Genomic DNA, 17,053 nt, shown 5'->3' with positions numbered 1-17,053 from the left:
GCTCCTTCGTTCCCGGGGCGCAGGCGCGCACACGGCGGAGGAAAAAATCCTTCCGCGCGTTTCCTCGGATAGCGAAAGAGGGAGGGGGGGATACGAGTGTCTTTGTTTTGCAGCGCCAGAAGGGAGGGAGGGAGGATATTCGGTGATAGCGTGCTTGTCGGCCATCAGTCAGCTGCCACGGGGCCCTTTTTTGCGCACGCCCCAGCAGATCGGAAGGCGCCCTTGCCTGCAGCAGCGCCACCCGTGGCCGGTTTGTGTGGCGGGGGAGCAGAGGCACGCGCGGTGTCGTGGAGTGGCCGCACTCTCGGATCAATGTGGGGTATCTTGGGGTTCAGCATCTTAACCACCATTACCAACGTCATTGTTGTCGCCGTTATCATCAGCCCTCGCACTGATTGCTAGCTAGATTAGTTAGTCCTGCCCTAGCTGAGCATGCCCTGGCTGCACTACTATCCCGGCAGATTTCCTTCCCACATATGCGCGTATCCAACTCTCAGCCTCCACATATCCATGTGGCCGTCGCGCGCGGACGGCGAATCAGACGTTAGTTTCGGCGTTCGTTTCTCAGTCAAGACTGGTACAGTGGAACGCGTAAAGTGAAGGCCACTTTTATGCAATCCATTTAGGGGACTGCCTTTTGTGAATGAGGCATGATTCTCATTATTCCCTCGAGTAGCTAGTGTTAGGGAACTCGGATTGGGGAAGGGGCACACGTATGGTTTCGAAATTGTGGAGTGGCAGACGCAGATGCTCGGAAAGGGACAATGTTGAAGACATAATTTCGCTCATTCCTCGGATGACGCCACGGGTATCACCCGTGGAAAAGTTGCTTGTTTTGGGTTGCCGATGATGCAGACGACGCGGATTTCTAATTAGTTCTGATCGAATGAGGCAAGTACATCATCCAAACGTGGCATTGAAACGAAAAGTATGTCGTATGCCATCTCTGCGTCAAATTTCAGCGGTTGAATAAGCGAGCTTTTATCCGAGACAAACGCCTTATGGTGCGCGTTTATCGTTGCAAATTTATTTCACTTGATCTGCAAGCACCTAGTCTTGTTGCGCTCTGCGCACACGCATTCACAAAGAACGCACCACGACTAGGTTTTCTCAGAACACGTTAAGCCACAGGTTGCAGCAATAAAGTGTGAATGCCCCCGAAGATTGCATTGGCAGTCGTTAGTTCCGGCATAATTAGAATGAAGTCACGCGATTTTTTTTCTTGAAAATAGAGATTGGGTTGAATCAGCTTGATAATTTCAACATGAATTGAACATGAAAACAATTCAGGAATAATGTTGAGAGTGCTCAACGGGGCTTGTGCCACGTAAGCAGAACAGCCGAGCAGACGACGCTGCGAACAGGCAAGCACTCTGTGCGCATGCGCGTACTCTCCTCCGTGTCGCCACTGCGGTCCTGCATGGTACTCTGAACGACCGTCTGGTTGACGCATTTGTGGGATTACTAAAAAAAACATGATAGCTGTACGCAAGGCCGTATCTGCTTTCCTTCTGTTCCTCTGCTTCCTCGTCCAGCGGAAGTGCGTACATAGTCCGTTTCCTCCCGTTCCTTCGCAGCCGGCCTGCCTCGTCCGCGCGCGCACGGACGAGGCTTGTCCGGGGCTGGGACGCCGTCGGTCCCTCCTCGGTACGTGCTCAGGGCTGAGAGGCAGCTCCTTCTGGTCTCGCCCGATAGTCGTGGTCGGTGCCAGCTGGCAGCTCCGTCGGGTGGATGATTGTGTGTGTGTACGTGCGTGTGTGTGTGGGGCCGGTCGGGAAACTGACTCGGTGCGTGTATGGCGCCCCGCTATTTGTTTTCTTTTTTTATCGCCGGACAGTGGCAGATGGTGAGATATTGGGCGAGGTCTAATTGTCAGGGGCGCAGTAAGCTCACCCTCGTACGACGCTGAACGGAAAGCGATTTTGCGTTCCTTATTTTGCGTTGTTGGCGAATAAGGGAGTCGGCGAGCAGGACTAACGTGCTGATCTGCTCGGAGCTCAGCTAGAAATGGGCCGGTGCTCGTAATTTAGGTTTGGTTTCTCGCTTTCTTTGAGCTTTTTTTTTCTGCTTTCACGTCGCTCTTCGGTTTTATACACGCTCGAAGTCTGCATCTAGCAAAATTCAGTTGCATCCTGTACTGTAACTTAAATTAAAGGTGAAATTAAAGGGTGTCATGTTCGAACGAAAATTTCGAATGTCCCCTTTTACTGGCAGCACATCGCTTCGAACGCACTTCTTCCGAGCGGCACTGCACATCTTTCTCGGAACGTCATCGTGTATAGGAGAATGGTGGTGGGCCTCGTTACCCCTCTATGGCCAGCATAACCCCGTGCCGTCGCACTTCCGGCCGTGTTGCAACATTGAAGAACACAAGCACTCAAGGGTGCGCGGTTCGCTCACGAGCAAGCGATTCATAGCCCCTGCGATAACAGCCACCCTTCTACGACGCTATACCGCCGTAGCAACACTGCCTTGGACGCTGCTGAAAACTGCACCGAAAAGTCTCCTGGAGGAGAGCTGGCAAAACTAATTGGGTTCCCGTGTTTTGTTGGAAGGGTGCGAGAGGCAAGGGAAAGGGGAACGACTTAAATATAGATTTATGGGACCTACCTCCCCTTCCTTCCTTCCTTCCTTCCTTCCTTCCTTCCTTCCTTCCTTCCTTCCTTCCTTCCTTCCTTCCTTCCTTCCTTCCTTCCTTCCTTTTCCTTCCTTTTCCTTCCTTCCTTCCTTCCTTCCTTCCTTCCTTCCTTCCTTCCTTCTCTCTCCGCTCACAAAATGTTCACCACAGCCGGACAATTAGGCGTTGGCTGCGCAATTTCGCGTTAGTGCGACGCGGCCCTGACGACCTGCCGCGGTCGGGTATTTGCGTCACCGGATCCCGTTGCGTGAGGGACGCCTGCAGATGAACGTGAGCCTGCGCCGGTGCTGTGCGCGCTTCGAAGCTCGCCGGCGCGGCCCGTTACCGCAAGTCGATGAAGTTAAGGGCTCTGGTTGCTGTCGTCTGCCGTTTCTGAAGTGTAGAACCTCAAGTTTCGAGATGCTGCGCGCTGCCATTAGGGCTTCGCTTGGACGATCTCGACTTTCGCCGCCAAAGAGGGTGCGCGAGTGGTTTTAGGAGCCTCGGCGCAGACCGCGCATGCTTTCAGATGTGCGTACGTGAGAATATTTGATTTCTCTTTACAGCCTCTTAGACGTCGTACCGTGTTGACTGGGGTGTCCACGCGTTTACGTGTGCATTGTATATACGCACGCAGACGCTGAAGCCTGTTTGTATTTCCTGCTTTCACTTGTGAAAAACCACAGCAGGGCAGTTGAACTTTATATGCCGTTCATGCAGTTATCTTGGTGCAGTGTGGCGATGTACATTGGGGCCCTTTGCGGACGCAGTGCTGCTGCTGCGTTATGGCCATCTCTGTGCACGGAAATGTGCTCGTACACAAACCGGCGCGACATGGCAGCGTTCTTCGCATTCCGTCCAGCGCCCATCATGCGTAAAGGCAGCGCGTGCTCCCCACAGAGTAAAGAAACCGCATAGCATGAGAAGCATTCGTGGTCAGAGACCATCATGGTGCGCGTGTAGGGCGGTGGCATTTCCTTTTTTTGTTGCATCTTTCTGGCTGCCACCACGGCGCTTTCTCGATGTCGCGGCAAACACGTCTCGGCGCAGGTCCGTAAATTTAATTTCGACTGCTCTCCATTCACATTTCTTCTGTTGTCAGCACCAGACACTCGGACAACCTTAGAAAGAACAAGCCAAAATATTCGGTGAACATTTCGCTGCTGTTTCTAGTTCCTCCAAAAATGCAAAACCATAGCAGAAAAAGGGGAACTTCCCACAAGTGCAGGCATGAAGGAAGATTATAGCAGGCAAATGACAATACAAGAACTAAGTAAGTACTGTCCGCAGGTAAACAGGCAGCATCACGCGCGGATAACATACACTACGCCATGCTTGCGCATCTATCTCTCAGAGGCCGCCGTTGAGGCACTCTTAAAATTCTGCAGCAAAATCTGGCTTTCAGGGTAGATACCCGAGGCATGGAAGAAAGCCGTCATAGTACTTTTCTTGAAACCTGGAAAACCGTCATCAAGTCCAAGTAGCTATAGACCTATTGCACTTACCAGCTGCCTAGCAAAATCATTTGAAAGTGTGGTGAACATCCGGCTAACCTTTGCTCTTTAATCTCGCCAGCTTCTAGACATACATCAGTGTGATTTTAAAAAAGCATGCTCCACCACAGATTATCTTGTCCGTCTTGGAAACACAGTTCGGGAGGCATTCATACACAAACTAATTGTCTTGCGGTCTTCTTTGACTTGGAGAAGGCGTACTAAACCAAAGCGGCTGTTTGGGCTTGTTGGTCAGTGAACATGGTAAAAGAATGCAGCGCGAAAAAAACAAGGACGAACAGAAGTGGACAGGACAGGGCGCTGACTGAACAACAATAGATTCAAGGTAGAACTGAAGAAGGCGAAGGAAATTGTCGCTGCTCACACCCGAGCTGTTCTGGAAACGCACTTCACCCGACTGTTGGATCACGTCGCGCACCGCTGCGTATAGACCACCGTGCGGAACGGAATAAAACAAGTCTTCAACGTCAATTGTAAAGCCAGTCGTAGCGTCTGAACTGCCTTTGAATCGCTGTAACACCTCTGACGAGTTCCTTACCAGAAAAGGGTCATCTAAAGGTAGGCCATTCAAGTGGCGTTGTAGGTAGGCACCAACTTCAGCCTGCCGCGTACCTTTTTCCTAGATGATGGTCCTCAGAGGGCAGTCAGGCTTATGGGTTTTGCCTGTGAAGAAGACTTCCAAGAAGCAGTCTCGGGCCTTTTCTGCCGATGATCTTATTCTGTCGAGCTGGAAACTTGTCAGCAGCTTCAAAGCCAAAGTTTTCTGTCTGCTGGGGCGGAATTGAACCTTCTTGAAATTCTTTTCGAGCGCTACCTCAGCCTTCTCCTTGTACAAGTGGTCAGGGAGGATGACAAATCCGCCTTCTTTGTCGCTTTGCAGAGCCATAAGGTTACCCTCCTTGAGGCGTTTAGCAATGGAGGCGTTTAGCCTCCCATCGTGTCCATTGCTAAACGCCTCAAGGAGGGTAACCTTATGGCTCTGCAAAGCGACAAAGAAGGCGGATTTGTCATCCTCCCTGACCACTTGTACAAGGAGAAGGCTGAGGTAGCGCTCGAAAAGAATTTCAAGAAGGTTCAATTCCGCCCCAGCAGACAGAAAACTTTGGCTTTGAAGCTGCTGACAAGTTTCCAGCTCGACAGAATAAGATCATCGGCAGAAAAGGCCCGAGACTGCTTCTTGGAAGTCTTCTTCACAGGCAAAACCCATAAGCCTGACTGCCCTCTGAGGACCATCATCTAGGAAAAAGGTACGTGGCAGGCTGAAGTTGGTGCCTACCTACAACGCCACTTGAATGGCCTACCTTTAGATGACCCTTTTCTGGTAAGGAACTCGTCAGAGGTGTTACAGCGATTCAAAGGCAGTTCAGACGCTACGACTGGCTTTACAATTGACGTTGAAGACTTGTTTTATTCCGTTCCGCACGGTGGTCTATACGCAGCGGTGCGCGACGTGATCCAACAGTCGGGTGAAGTGCGTTTCCAGAACAGCTCGGGTGTGAGCAGCGACAATTTCCTTCGCCTTCTTCAGTTCTACCTTGAATCTATTGTTGTTCAGTCAGCGCCCTGTCCTGTCCACTTCTGTTCGTCCTTGTTTTTTTCGCGCTGCATTCTTTTACCACGTACTAAACCATCTGGAGGTTTGGCATACTCCGCGACTTTGCAGACCTAAGCATCCGCGGCATAATGTTGAACTGTGAGTGACTTTCTAACAGACCGTTCATTCCAAGTACGTCTTGGTACAACCCTTTCAGTAACTTTCATCCACGAGACTGATGTACCTCAGGGGTGTATTCTAAGTACTATTCTTTTCATAGTTAAAATGAACTTCATAGCAAAAATAATCCCCGCATCGATTATGTATTCAGTATCTGTAGGTGACCTGAAAACTGCATATACGTCCTCGAGCGTATCAACATGTGAGAGACATGCAGGTGACTGTGAATTTCTAAAAGGCAGATAGAAATTGAATCAAGCTTTACACACAAAAGTCAGTAACTGTGCTGTTTTCGCTCAGACGAGGCTTACAGACTGATCCCACACTATGTTCTTGAATGAAGTTGTGTTACCAGTAAAACAGGAAAACAAATTCTTGGGCGGAACATTTGGAAAAAGCTCACATTCCTGTCTCACATCAGCTTGAGGAAGAAAACATTTCGAACCCTCAACGTACTCAATGTACTTTCACGAAAACGCTGGGGTTCCGGTAGAGCTTGCCTTTTTTCAGATTTATCGCTCCCTAACGCGCTTATTTTTAGATTATGGGTGCATACTCTATGGTTCAGCCAGACCGTCATATTTGAAACGACTAGACCCAGTTCACAACTTAGGTCTTCGTCTTTCAATCGGTGCGTACAGAACATCCCCCATTAATAGTCTGTATGTAGAAACAAATGAGCCATCCCTAGCAGACGGAAGAACAATGCTAACAAGCGGTTATGTACTGAAAATAAGTCTCTACCAAAACATATTTGTTATTCGATAGGTCCGGAACACTGTTCAACAACAAACCTCAGTCAATCAGACCTCTGCTTCTCCGCTTTGAGGACAGCTGCAAAAACTAAGACATTCTGGGTACCCTTCCTGATGTCGCCTCAAGGCACGACCCGCTGCCCCCATGGTACAGCCTTCCCAGTGTATGTGACTTCTCTCTGACACACTTCCGTAAAAAAAAAAACAAATACCACTCGAGCAGATATTACAGGAATGCCTGTCATTACAAGAAAAATATGTGAACTACACGGAATTTTACACTGACGGCTCAAAAACAGCAAACCATGTAAGCGCAGTAGTACAAGGAAACTAGCAAAAGATAATAAGGCTGCCAAACTTGCATCCATTTTTGCTGCCGAATGTGGTGCCGTCTCTGCAGCTGTAGGCAGAATAATAAATAACAGTACTGAAAACAGTGTAATCTGCACGCATTCACTTAGCCTGCTCACGGCCCTGCATTCCAGAAATGCAGTCGAACCCATGATAGGAAACAAGACACAAGGTATAAAAAGTCACAGCACAGGGACATAAAATTCTGCTTGGTGCCGAGCCATGTTGGAATAGATGGGAATGAAAGAGCCGACAAATGCGCTGCACAAGCTCGCATCGTGAAATCGAGAAAGTCAACATTCCCCATAGAGACTGCATCAAATTAATGCACAGTAATCTGAAGGCTAAATGGCGTACAACTTGAGGTAAGGAAATAAACAAGCTGCATTTAGTAAAGCTTGTCTTTGGAGAATTATGACCTGCACACATCAGGAACGTTTTATGGAAGTCATTTTATGTCGTCTCCGCATCGGAAACGTTCACTTTACACACAACTTCCTACTGGCAAAACAAGACAAACCTGTTTGTGAAAAATGTGGAGATCAACTTAAAATATAATACCCCTGTCACACGGGCATTTCAAAGGCCCTCAAACCGATAGTCTATCGAGTTCTGCGTAAGCGTGAGAAATGCAGAACAATGTTACTGGCCAGCCGACGTTCCCACTGATGTCTGAGCTCGCGCTGTCTTTGTTATCAATGCCCGTATTAGAACCCGCCGTCGAACGAGTGTTCAGTCGGGTCTCGCTCATTAAAACAAACCTGCGATACAGAATGCCCAACTAGACGTTACACACACTCCTCCACGTGACGTTTGGCCTCGCCAGGATTTTAAACCGGCCAAGGTTGTCAGTCGCCTTTCAGATCCAACATTCTATACGGATCGAGCAGTTACGCTTACCAATCAACTCGTGATGCCTGACTTTCTGTTGTCTACTGTGCTGAATTTTGTGCAAACTGCCATTCATTGCATTAAACTTTGTCTTACAAATTAATTGTGGTTTTTCATCTTTTCTGTTGTGTGCGAGGAAATTGTCGTGAGCTTGAACTTTACTGTATGGCTGAATGCATACCATTGCTCAGTGATTTTACTGTGGGGTTCTATTTGTGCTTTGCTGTTTTGTGATGTTTTTTTTTTTGCTTTGAGGAAAAAAAACATTTTTTGATGAAGTTCGCATTTGCCTTATCATGAATTAGCTTGCATGCCTGCGTTGCCGCACTCCTTCAACTGGTGCAGCGTCTGCTTTCCGTTGCGCATAACATCAGTGAAAAGCCATTCCATGGCCGCCATCTCGGAGGTCATCTGTGGAAAAAAGTAACGCGTAAAAATTCTCGCATAAAACGCAGTCATTGTACCTAAGGAGTTACCTCACGAAAAAATAAACATTTCTGGCTGCTTAAAAATTGCGTTTTTGGCTACGTTTGGGCTACTGCGTAGGCCACTTTGGCTGCCTGTGTTCGGAGCAACACAGGCCAGGGAGGGAAAACCGGATGAAGAGAGAAAACAGAGAAGCGACCGCGAAAAGCAGGAAGCAGATTTGCGCAACACGCTGCTGCAGGTTATTGCTTCTAGAAAGCGCAGGGAGGAGGGTGAGGGTGCAGTGCTTGCTGCTGCTTCTCTGCTGGCGTACCTATCCTCCGGTGTGTGTGTGTGCTTGGATCGGAAAGAATTTCGCTGTGCCTCTCTTCCTCCTCGCCACATCGCGTCTTCTGCGTTGTGTCACGCTTACCTCGAGTCAGGCGCCAGTTTTTTGCTTTCTTTCTGCTTTTCTCTCTCTCTCTCTCCCCCCCCCCCCCCCCCCCCCTCCGTTCTGTGTCCACGTGTGCGGGGGGAGCTCGCCAGGCGCGATCACCTGCTGCAGGGGGCTCCATGCGCCGATGTCGCGATGCTTGGCCGCAGGACGAGTGGTATGGTTGGCGACTGTGCGGTTTTTTTTGCTCTGTACACAACGCGCACGCAGGATTGGCTCGCATTTATCGTGTTTGTTTCCTTCGATTCACTTGCCATATCCCCCCCCCCCCCTCCACGCTTCGCAGTTGTGCGCCTGTTCTCTTTTCTCCCGCGCGCGTTTCCTGTCCTCTGGCGTTGTGCGTCTCGATCGTCTGATGAATGAACAGGTTCCGCTCGTTCGTCAGGCCTGTCCGTTCTTTCTCGACATCGGTCGTGCGCTTGTTTTTGACGTTCTGTGAGAAAAAAAGGAGAAAAGCACGACTGCTCTGCTTCTTTCGCTGTGCGGTTCGAAGTAGAAAAATCCAACTGGGTAAGCCGGTATGCACGTCTTCAGTGCGTTTTTGTGATGCTGCGTTCCATCACGCAGCTTTACAAAGTACGAATCGATGCAAACATCTCTTCGTGGGAACGAGCCAGCTGGGCTTCTCAGTCGTGCTTAGGAGCCATGCTCGTCGGTTCGTGGGTTGTCTGATCGCAAGAAACTTTAGGCGTTCTCTCAACCAGCTTGCTTGCGAGGGGGTCTCTGAAGTATTAAACGCTCGTATGCGGTATCGGCGCATTTTCTTTCAAATGCGTCAAATCTTCGCACTTTTCACCGAATCTCTGTGGGAGCAAAATTGCACAGCGTCATCTCTTAACGCTTTTCAGCACTGCGAGTTATGGAAGTTCTGCGACGGCCAAGTTGAACCGCTGCGCCCCGTGAATTGTTTAGAGCAAATGACACCTCTCAGAGTGCGATGAGGCGAGATAATTTGTGCTCTTGGGCGCTTCTTTAGAGCGGTGCTTTATTTAATGTTGGCATCCCGGTAACGAATGCCCCGGACGATACGGGCATTTTCCGATGGCTTCTTGGGTGGCCACGGCAGCGAGATATTTTAAAGCAGGAGCGATTGATCGTGGCGCGCGGGTTACGCGTGGGGTTAGCAGAGCACAACTGAAACACGAAGCTGCAGGTGCCCCTCAAAGGAAGCCCGTGGCAGTTCTCATGACGTCGCGGTTAATCAGGGTGTCACACAAGGGGATCGGTCAAAGGTGGGAATCGCTCGAAGCCATTCTGGTATCGTTGCGAAGCCAGTGTCACCCTGAGTTGCCTCATGTTTGGTTATAGCAGTGGTGTACAGCTGGCGTGGGCAGGACTTGTCACCTTTGTCACCTTGTGTTTCGGACCCAAAGAATCTGTGAGGACTTTTGAGACTATGAAAGGCGGTATCAGTCTGGCTGGCTTTTCTTTTTGTTCACTATGAACGATGTGGAACTTTGCGAAATATGTTCCCTTTTTAAAGATCTGGGAGGGAGAAGCCCACAACCCCCCTCCCCGCCGGTTCTCTGCGGAACTCCAGCGCCTCCAGTGAGGCGGACACAAGTCAGAGCTCGCTTCCGCCGCTGCAGCGACGGAGCTCTATTGATCGCAAAAAAAAAAGAAAAAAAAATCTCCAATAACAAGCCCTCAACAACGAGGGACCTAAGGTTCCCAATACCCCCCCCCCCCCCCATAAAACTTATCATCGCGTTCCTTATCCACTCGAAATGCCGTGGAATTCTAAATAACTGTAGTGATGCAACATGTATCTTAAATTCTGTCTCCTGTAGCACTGTGTTCGCAGGAGACCAACGTAGGACTTTTGCATAAAAATATTTTTAAAAAGCATATCTTTCGCCGCGACCGTGAGCAGGCGAGCAGGCTCTCTGGGGGAGTTGCTATTGTAGTCCAGAACGGTGTTGCAACCCACGAAATCAAGCTCCAAACAAAATACGAAGCAGTTGCAGTCACCGTTCTTAATTTTAAAACAATTACCATATGCTCTATATACCTTCCCCCACATCTCACTCTAACACTACAACATCTAGACGTACTTTTTAGGCAGTTATCACAGCCATGTCTGATAGTCAGGGATTGTAATGCGCACTCCCCGTTTTGGGGGAGTGAACAGACAGATACTAGAGGTCGGGTTTTAGAAGATTTTAGTCTGTGCAACAGCGTTTGCCAGCTCAGTACAGGCAAACCCACAAATTGCTCTCCATCCTAAGGAAACATGAGTTGCATAGACTTGTCTTTTAGCTCTCCATCCGTTTTTTACCGATTTTAAATGGGATGGCCTTGACAACTCATACGCAAGTGATCACCTTCCAGTGGTAATTAACTTTTCATCGCCACCATCAATCACACTACACACAATCATTTTTGAAGTAAAAGAACACAACTGAAAAACGACTGCCGACAAGTGGCAGTACAAATAAACATTACAATAATTTATTTACGCTACAAGAAATCCGTAGAGTACTGTCGGCCGGCAAACAGACAGCACCAGGCCCTGATGAAATCCATTATGAAATGCTTGCCCACCTCTCCGAAAATGCTAGAAGTTCTTCTGAAACTGTTCAATAAAATATGGCTATCTTGAAAAATGCCAGAGGCATGAAAAAAGGCCGTGATTGTGCCATTCCTGAAATCCGGAAAACCGCCTACCTGGGCTAGCAGTTGGAGGCCAATAGCACTCTCGAGTTGTCTTGCCAAAAGTTTGGAAAGGGTGCTTAATGTTAGGTTAATGTTCATCCTTGGATCACGCAAACTTTTTGATATCCACTAGTGTGGATTTAAAAAGGCATGTTGTACAAATGACCGTCTCGTCCGTCTTGAAAACACAATCCGTGAAGCGTTCATACAGAAACAGCACTGTCTGGCAGTACTTTTTGACTTGGAACATGCTTATGAAGGTTTGGTATTCTTCGTTACCTAGCGGATCTAGGTGTCCGTGGCAGGATGCTGAACTGTTTGAAAGACTTTCTTTATGAACGTTCATTTAATGTACGTCTAGGTTGCACACGTTCGAAAAAATTCATCCATGAAAATGGGGCACCTCAGAGGTGTATTCTCAGTACTACGCACTTTGTTGTAAAAATGAATTACATATCGAAAATAATCCCGAAGTCCATGATGTATTCAGTCTACGTTGATGATCTTCAAATAACCTGCACATCCTCAAACGTAACTACATGCGAGCGACAAATACTGACAGTAAACAAACGAACGACATTGGCAGATAAAAATGGTGTCAAGTTTTCCACGCAAAAGTCAGTAGCTGTTCTGTTCTCGCTTAGAAGAGGAGTGCACACTGATTCCACTCTTTATCTGAATGAAGTCACAGTATACCAGTAAAAGGTAAGCACAAATTGCTGAGAATAACGTTTGACAAAAACTCGCATTCCTGCCAACCATAAACACTCTCAAAAATTGTCGGTGGTTTAGCTCTGGTCCTGGAGTGACGCGATAGCTACATCTGGCCGAGTGGAACTGGGGCACGTGACCAACCACGTGATCAGCCATGGCGCCGCGCCGCCGGCAGCTCCTCCGCTCCACGTGACAGCGTGGTGGCGCAGCCACAGGGTGGCGGCGCCGCCACGCTGAAGGCTCGAAATGCTACCGTAATGTAGCTATCGCTACAAAAGGAAGCTTCTCGATTCCTGGATTGCTAAAAGTACTCTAAAGAAAAGTGGGGTTCCGATAGGACATGGCTTTTACAAATTTATCGATCCGTGGTACGCTCTACCTTATATTACGGATGTACAGTGTATGGGTCATCGAGGCCTTCGTAGCTGAAATGACTAGATCCAATACATAATTTAGGTTTATGTCTTTCCACTGGTGCATTCATATATGGAGCATTTATACATAAACAGGACTGTCTCGCGGTCTTCTTCGATGTGGAGAAAGCATATGATACAACTTGGAGGTTTGGGATCCTCCGCGACCTAGGCGACCTAGCTGTTCTGTTCTCGCTGAAAAGAGGACTGCACACTGACCCCACCCTTTATCTGAATGAAGTCATAATACCAGTAAATGTTGAGCACAAATTTTTGGGAATAACTTTTGATAAAGAACTCATATTCCTGCCACACATTAAGACCCTCAAAAAGAAAGCTTCTAAATCCTTGAATATACTAAAAAAATACTCTCACGGAAACACTGGGGCTCCGATAGGACATGTCACAAATTTATCGCTCGTTAGTACGCTCTACCTTAGATTGTGTCACCCATAAATAATAGGTATGTAGAAACCAACAAACCATCGCTTACAGACAGAAGAGCCATGCTCAGCACATGCTCGCACATTCTAAAAATACGTTCACTGCGGAAGGATCTATGTTACCCCGTCGCTACAAGGTGCCCATATAGAACACTATTTAACAACAAACCTCAACCTACCCGGCCGTTGCTCTTGCGATATGAGATGTGCCAAAACCTTGGAGTACTAGGCACATTGCCAAACATTGCTCGAAGGCGAGATCCACTGCCGCCATGGTACAATTTCCCTGCAATCTGATCTAACTCTCACACAGTTCTGCAAAAAAAAAAAAAATCCGCATCAAGCTATAATACAAGAATTTCTTACACTCGAGGAAAAGTACAGTACTTCGACAGCTATTTATACAGGCGGTTCAAAAACAGGTGCTCACGTTGGAAGCGCAGTGGTACAAGGGAATTTGAATAAAATAGTAAGACTTCCATAGTGTGCATCCATTTTCACTGCTGAATGTTACTCCATCTGTGTAGCCCTAGAAGAAATAGTAAATGATAACCTCTCAAACAGTATTATTTAAACAGACTCGCTAAGTGTGCTTACAGTCCTTAACTCTAGAAATGCAATAATTCCGCTGCTTGGCAACCTCATGCACGACATTACAACAGCGATAGTTCGAGGGCAATACATAACAGTCATGCTGGCATAAAAGGCAACTAAGGAGCAAATTTGTGCGCTGCTCACGCCCATGACATAAAAGGCAACTAAGGAGCAAATTTGTGCGCTGCTCACGCCCATGACAAGCAAATTAAGAAAGTAAATCTACCCTATAAAGATTGCATAAACTTAATGCATTGTAAAGCAAGAGTAAAATAGCAATCCGCTTGGAATAATGCAATAAATAACAAACTACACTTGGTAAAGCCACTTTTAGGCGAATTGAAGTCATGTGTCCACCAGGAACGTTTCAAGGCAGTCATTATCTGTGGTCTCCTTATAAGTCACACGCACATTACACACAACTTTCTGCTAACGAAAAAAGACAAACCAGTTTATACATGTGGAGATGAACTTGCAGTAAATCACATTTTAATTTCATGCTCGAAAATGGAAAAACTTAGGAAAAAGTGCCTTTCTCCATTTTATAATCAATCCATCCCTTTTCACCCAGCGCTGCTGTCAGGTGATAACGCAATCGTTCACATGGCTTGTGTTTTTAGATTTTTAACTCAAGGAGGTTTTCTAAAAAAATGTAAATCATGACCGAGTGCTTCTCCTGATACCCCTCAGCCATTTCTCATTCCGGAGAAAAGGTCTTAGGTCTTTATTTGATTGCTTGGGAGCCTCGAGATCCTTGCCCGGGCAATTACGGCCGCTGAGGTTACCCAACCCCCTTTAAAGCTTTGAATAGTGCCAATTTCTAATTTTTTTTTCTTTGTCATCACGAGGCAGTTCTAACTTTTTAAGCGCTCTAAACCACCGACGATTTTTCACATTTCTATAAAATTATCCAGGAAACTTTTCTATGCCCCGAGCTTGGTGCATGATGGTCTTCTATGTGCCATAAAACGCAGCACAACACGCGAAGCCAGTGCGCGATTTGCCTGAACTGTATAAGGACTGCCTCGATGCTCGATCGAGGCGGCCTTGGCTATTTGAAGCTGCTTGCTGCCTTGTGTGTGGTGGCGGCGCTGTAAGTTGAATTAGTGCTGTGCGATGTCAGTGCACTAAAAGAACCCCAGGTGGTTGAAATTTCCGGAGCCCTTCACTACGGCATCCCTCATAGCCTGAGTCGCTTTGGGACGTTAAACCCCCATAAAACAATAAAAAACCATAAGTTGAATTAACTTCCTCTTCATGTACTCCGGCCTAACGTGTTGTGAATTCGAATATCCTGTTAAAAGAGCCTCGTCTACATCCTCGTAAGGCGTTCTGTCTCACGCTTTGCGCGCATCATACCGTTAAAATAAAACTTCTTTAGCCTTGCCCGAACATCCAGCCGAGTGCTGCCAGCTCAACGTTTGCTTTTCTCCCTTGGTGTGTGCGCAGAACCGCGGCAAGTCGCTGGACATGAACGTGCAGAACGTGTGGAAGAAGAACATCACGGGGCGCGGCGTGGTCGTCACCATCTTGGACGACGGCTTGGAGAAGGACCACCCGGACCTTGTCGAGAACTACGTGAGTGCCGTATTTTTGCACGCTCCAATTTAATGATGTAAAATATGCGCCAGCTTTAAACAGACGTCTTACCTGCCAAGTCATCCCCTCTGGATTTCTCTTGGCCCTCTTGAAGTGTTGCTATAAACTCTTGCACTTTAGATGGATCTAATATTCAATGACAGAAAAACACGCACAGATATTAGCAACCCATGAAAAGCCAGGCTGGCTCCTTGCAGTCCAAGTTCATTTCATTCCCCATCCCGTATCCTTCAAAGGAAGGAGTTTTTTTTTTCTTACCTGCCTGAAGAGTTTGCAGTTCTTCGTTTGTAAGCTCACATTTAAAACACTTCCCGTCGACATATAGCTGAACTGAATTCATTGTGCAGCGGCACCAGCAACACTTCTCACAGGCGATGACTTTCGCTGAACTGTCGTCTGCTGAACTCAAATTCCGCGCGAGCTTCGCAGATGGCGCTAGAGGTGAAAGAAACATAAAGCCCCTTGATAATTTCATAATATCGAGGGGCTTTACAGAAACACGCTGCACGCCGCCGCACGTTCGGCTGGCACCGTGATGAAGAGCAACTCGTGTAGTATTTGACGTCACTTCATGAGCACCAGCACGGAGGCAGTGCGGCTCAGCCGAAGACACCATTAGAACGCGAAGCTACCAAAAGGAATTTAACGAAGAAGGTTACACATGTGCTGTGTGTGGTAAATCTGTACAAACAGTAGAACACCTCATACTAAAATGTGATGGTATCCATCCCGATGTCGATGCAGGCACTGTCACTGTTCCTGAGGCCCTCGGTATTAGGGATAACAATGGTCATGTAAATAAATCTGCGGTGGAAATTAGCAAAAAGCGATTGGGAGATTGGTGGCACAAAAGCAGAGAGGTGACATAAGGTTAAAAGTGTTGGAAGACGTATTTAAAGAAAATGGCAAATGTAAGTAACTCACAACACAGTTAAACAAAAATTAATGGGGACAATTAGCTGTGCAACCTCCATCACCCCGTTTCAAAGGGGACGCCCCTACCATCCATCCATCCATCCATCTCGCGTGGCCGAACTCGCTTTCCGTCTGCTGGCGCGCGGAGAGGGAGCCACGCCCACCCTTCCCCTGCGCCTGTACGAAGGTACCGCAACGGCGCGCGTACTGTACGCGCTACCACTCCTGCAACTTCGCCCTGCGCAGTGGAAACGCCTGGACCTTGACCGACGCGCGGCCATGCGGACCTATAGCCAGAAGCTCACACAACGCACGCCGAGGTACGTGTTTGGCCGCCCAGCGAGTGGACTTCGCCGCTCTTTACGCAAGATAGAAACTCGGCCACCGCTGCGTGCACTGCGCCCGCAATCGGGGTGAGCAAACAATGCCGCCTCCGTTTTTTTCGCCATCTCCGCCACTGCGGAAATTGGCCTGGCTGCCGAAACCATCGCGGAGGGGCCAGCTGCGACGCCGGTCGCAATCCTATGCGACTCCCGCGCCGCACTCATGCAACTGAGACACCGCGAGTGCAGTGCACTGTGTCTGCAGTGGCTGTATCACAAACTGTGATACGCAATGGGTACCGTCGGACCCCCTGGTGACGAGGAAGCGGACACAGGGCCTTCGACGTGGCTCGCCGCATCATCCGCTACACCATGTGCTGCCTCCCGCGCTGCGTCTCATCGGGAAGGATGCCTCCTCGGCCGCTTCCTTTCCACGCCTTCAAGAACGCTGCCGCCCTCTCCGTCCTCCTGCGGCTGCGAATAGGTTGCGTGTGGACGGCACAGCGCCGTCATCACCTCACGGGGGAGGGCGACTCTCTGTGCGCGGACACTGCGGCGTCACGGAGACAGTCGAGCACCTCTTGTGCCCCATGCACGCGAGCGGAAATGTCCGCTAAATACCGTGAGCTCGGACCACACCGTGGCTCGGACTACCATCCGACACTGTCAGCGCCCTAACATTTCCTCACGCACCAC

General features: G+C 48.5%; 1 protein-coding gene across 5 annotated transcripts in view; it reads left to right on the top strand.

The window, feature by feature from the left end:
- LOC144125632 (furin-like protease 1, isoforms 1/1-X/2) overlaps window positions 1–17,053 on the top strand; it is a 233,405-nt gene that overhangs the window by 161,355 nt on the left and 54,997 nt on the right. For all 5 annotated transcript variants that reach the window (XM_077659199.1, XM_077659198.1, XM_077659201.1 and 2 more), the window contains exon 4: window positions 14,970–15,098. In XM_077659199.1, coding sequence (XP_077515325.1) covers window positions 14,970–15,098 — 129 coding nt within the window. The remainder of the gene's footprint in view (window positions 1–14,969; window positions 15,099–17,053) is intronic.

The sequence above is a fragment of the Amblyomma americanum genome, chromosome 3 (assembly GCF_052857255.1).
Source record: "Amblyomma americanum isolate KBUSLIRL-KWMA chromosome 3, ASM5285725v1, whole genome shotgun sequence".
NCBI classification, from domain to species: Eukaryota; Metazoa; Arthropoda; class Arachnida; order Ixodida; family Ixodidae; genus Amblyomma; species Amblyomma americanum.
Note: the sequence above shows the minus strand (reverse complement) of the source record. Positions and strands in the feature narration are given on the sequence as shown.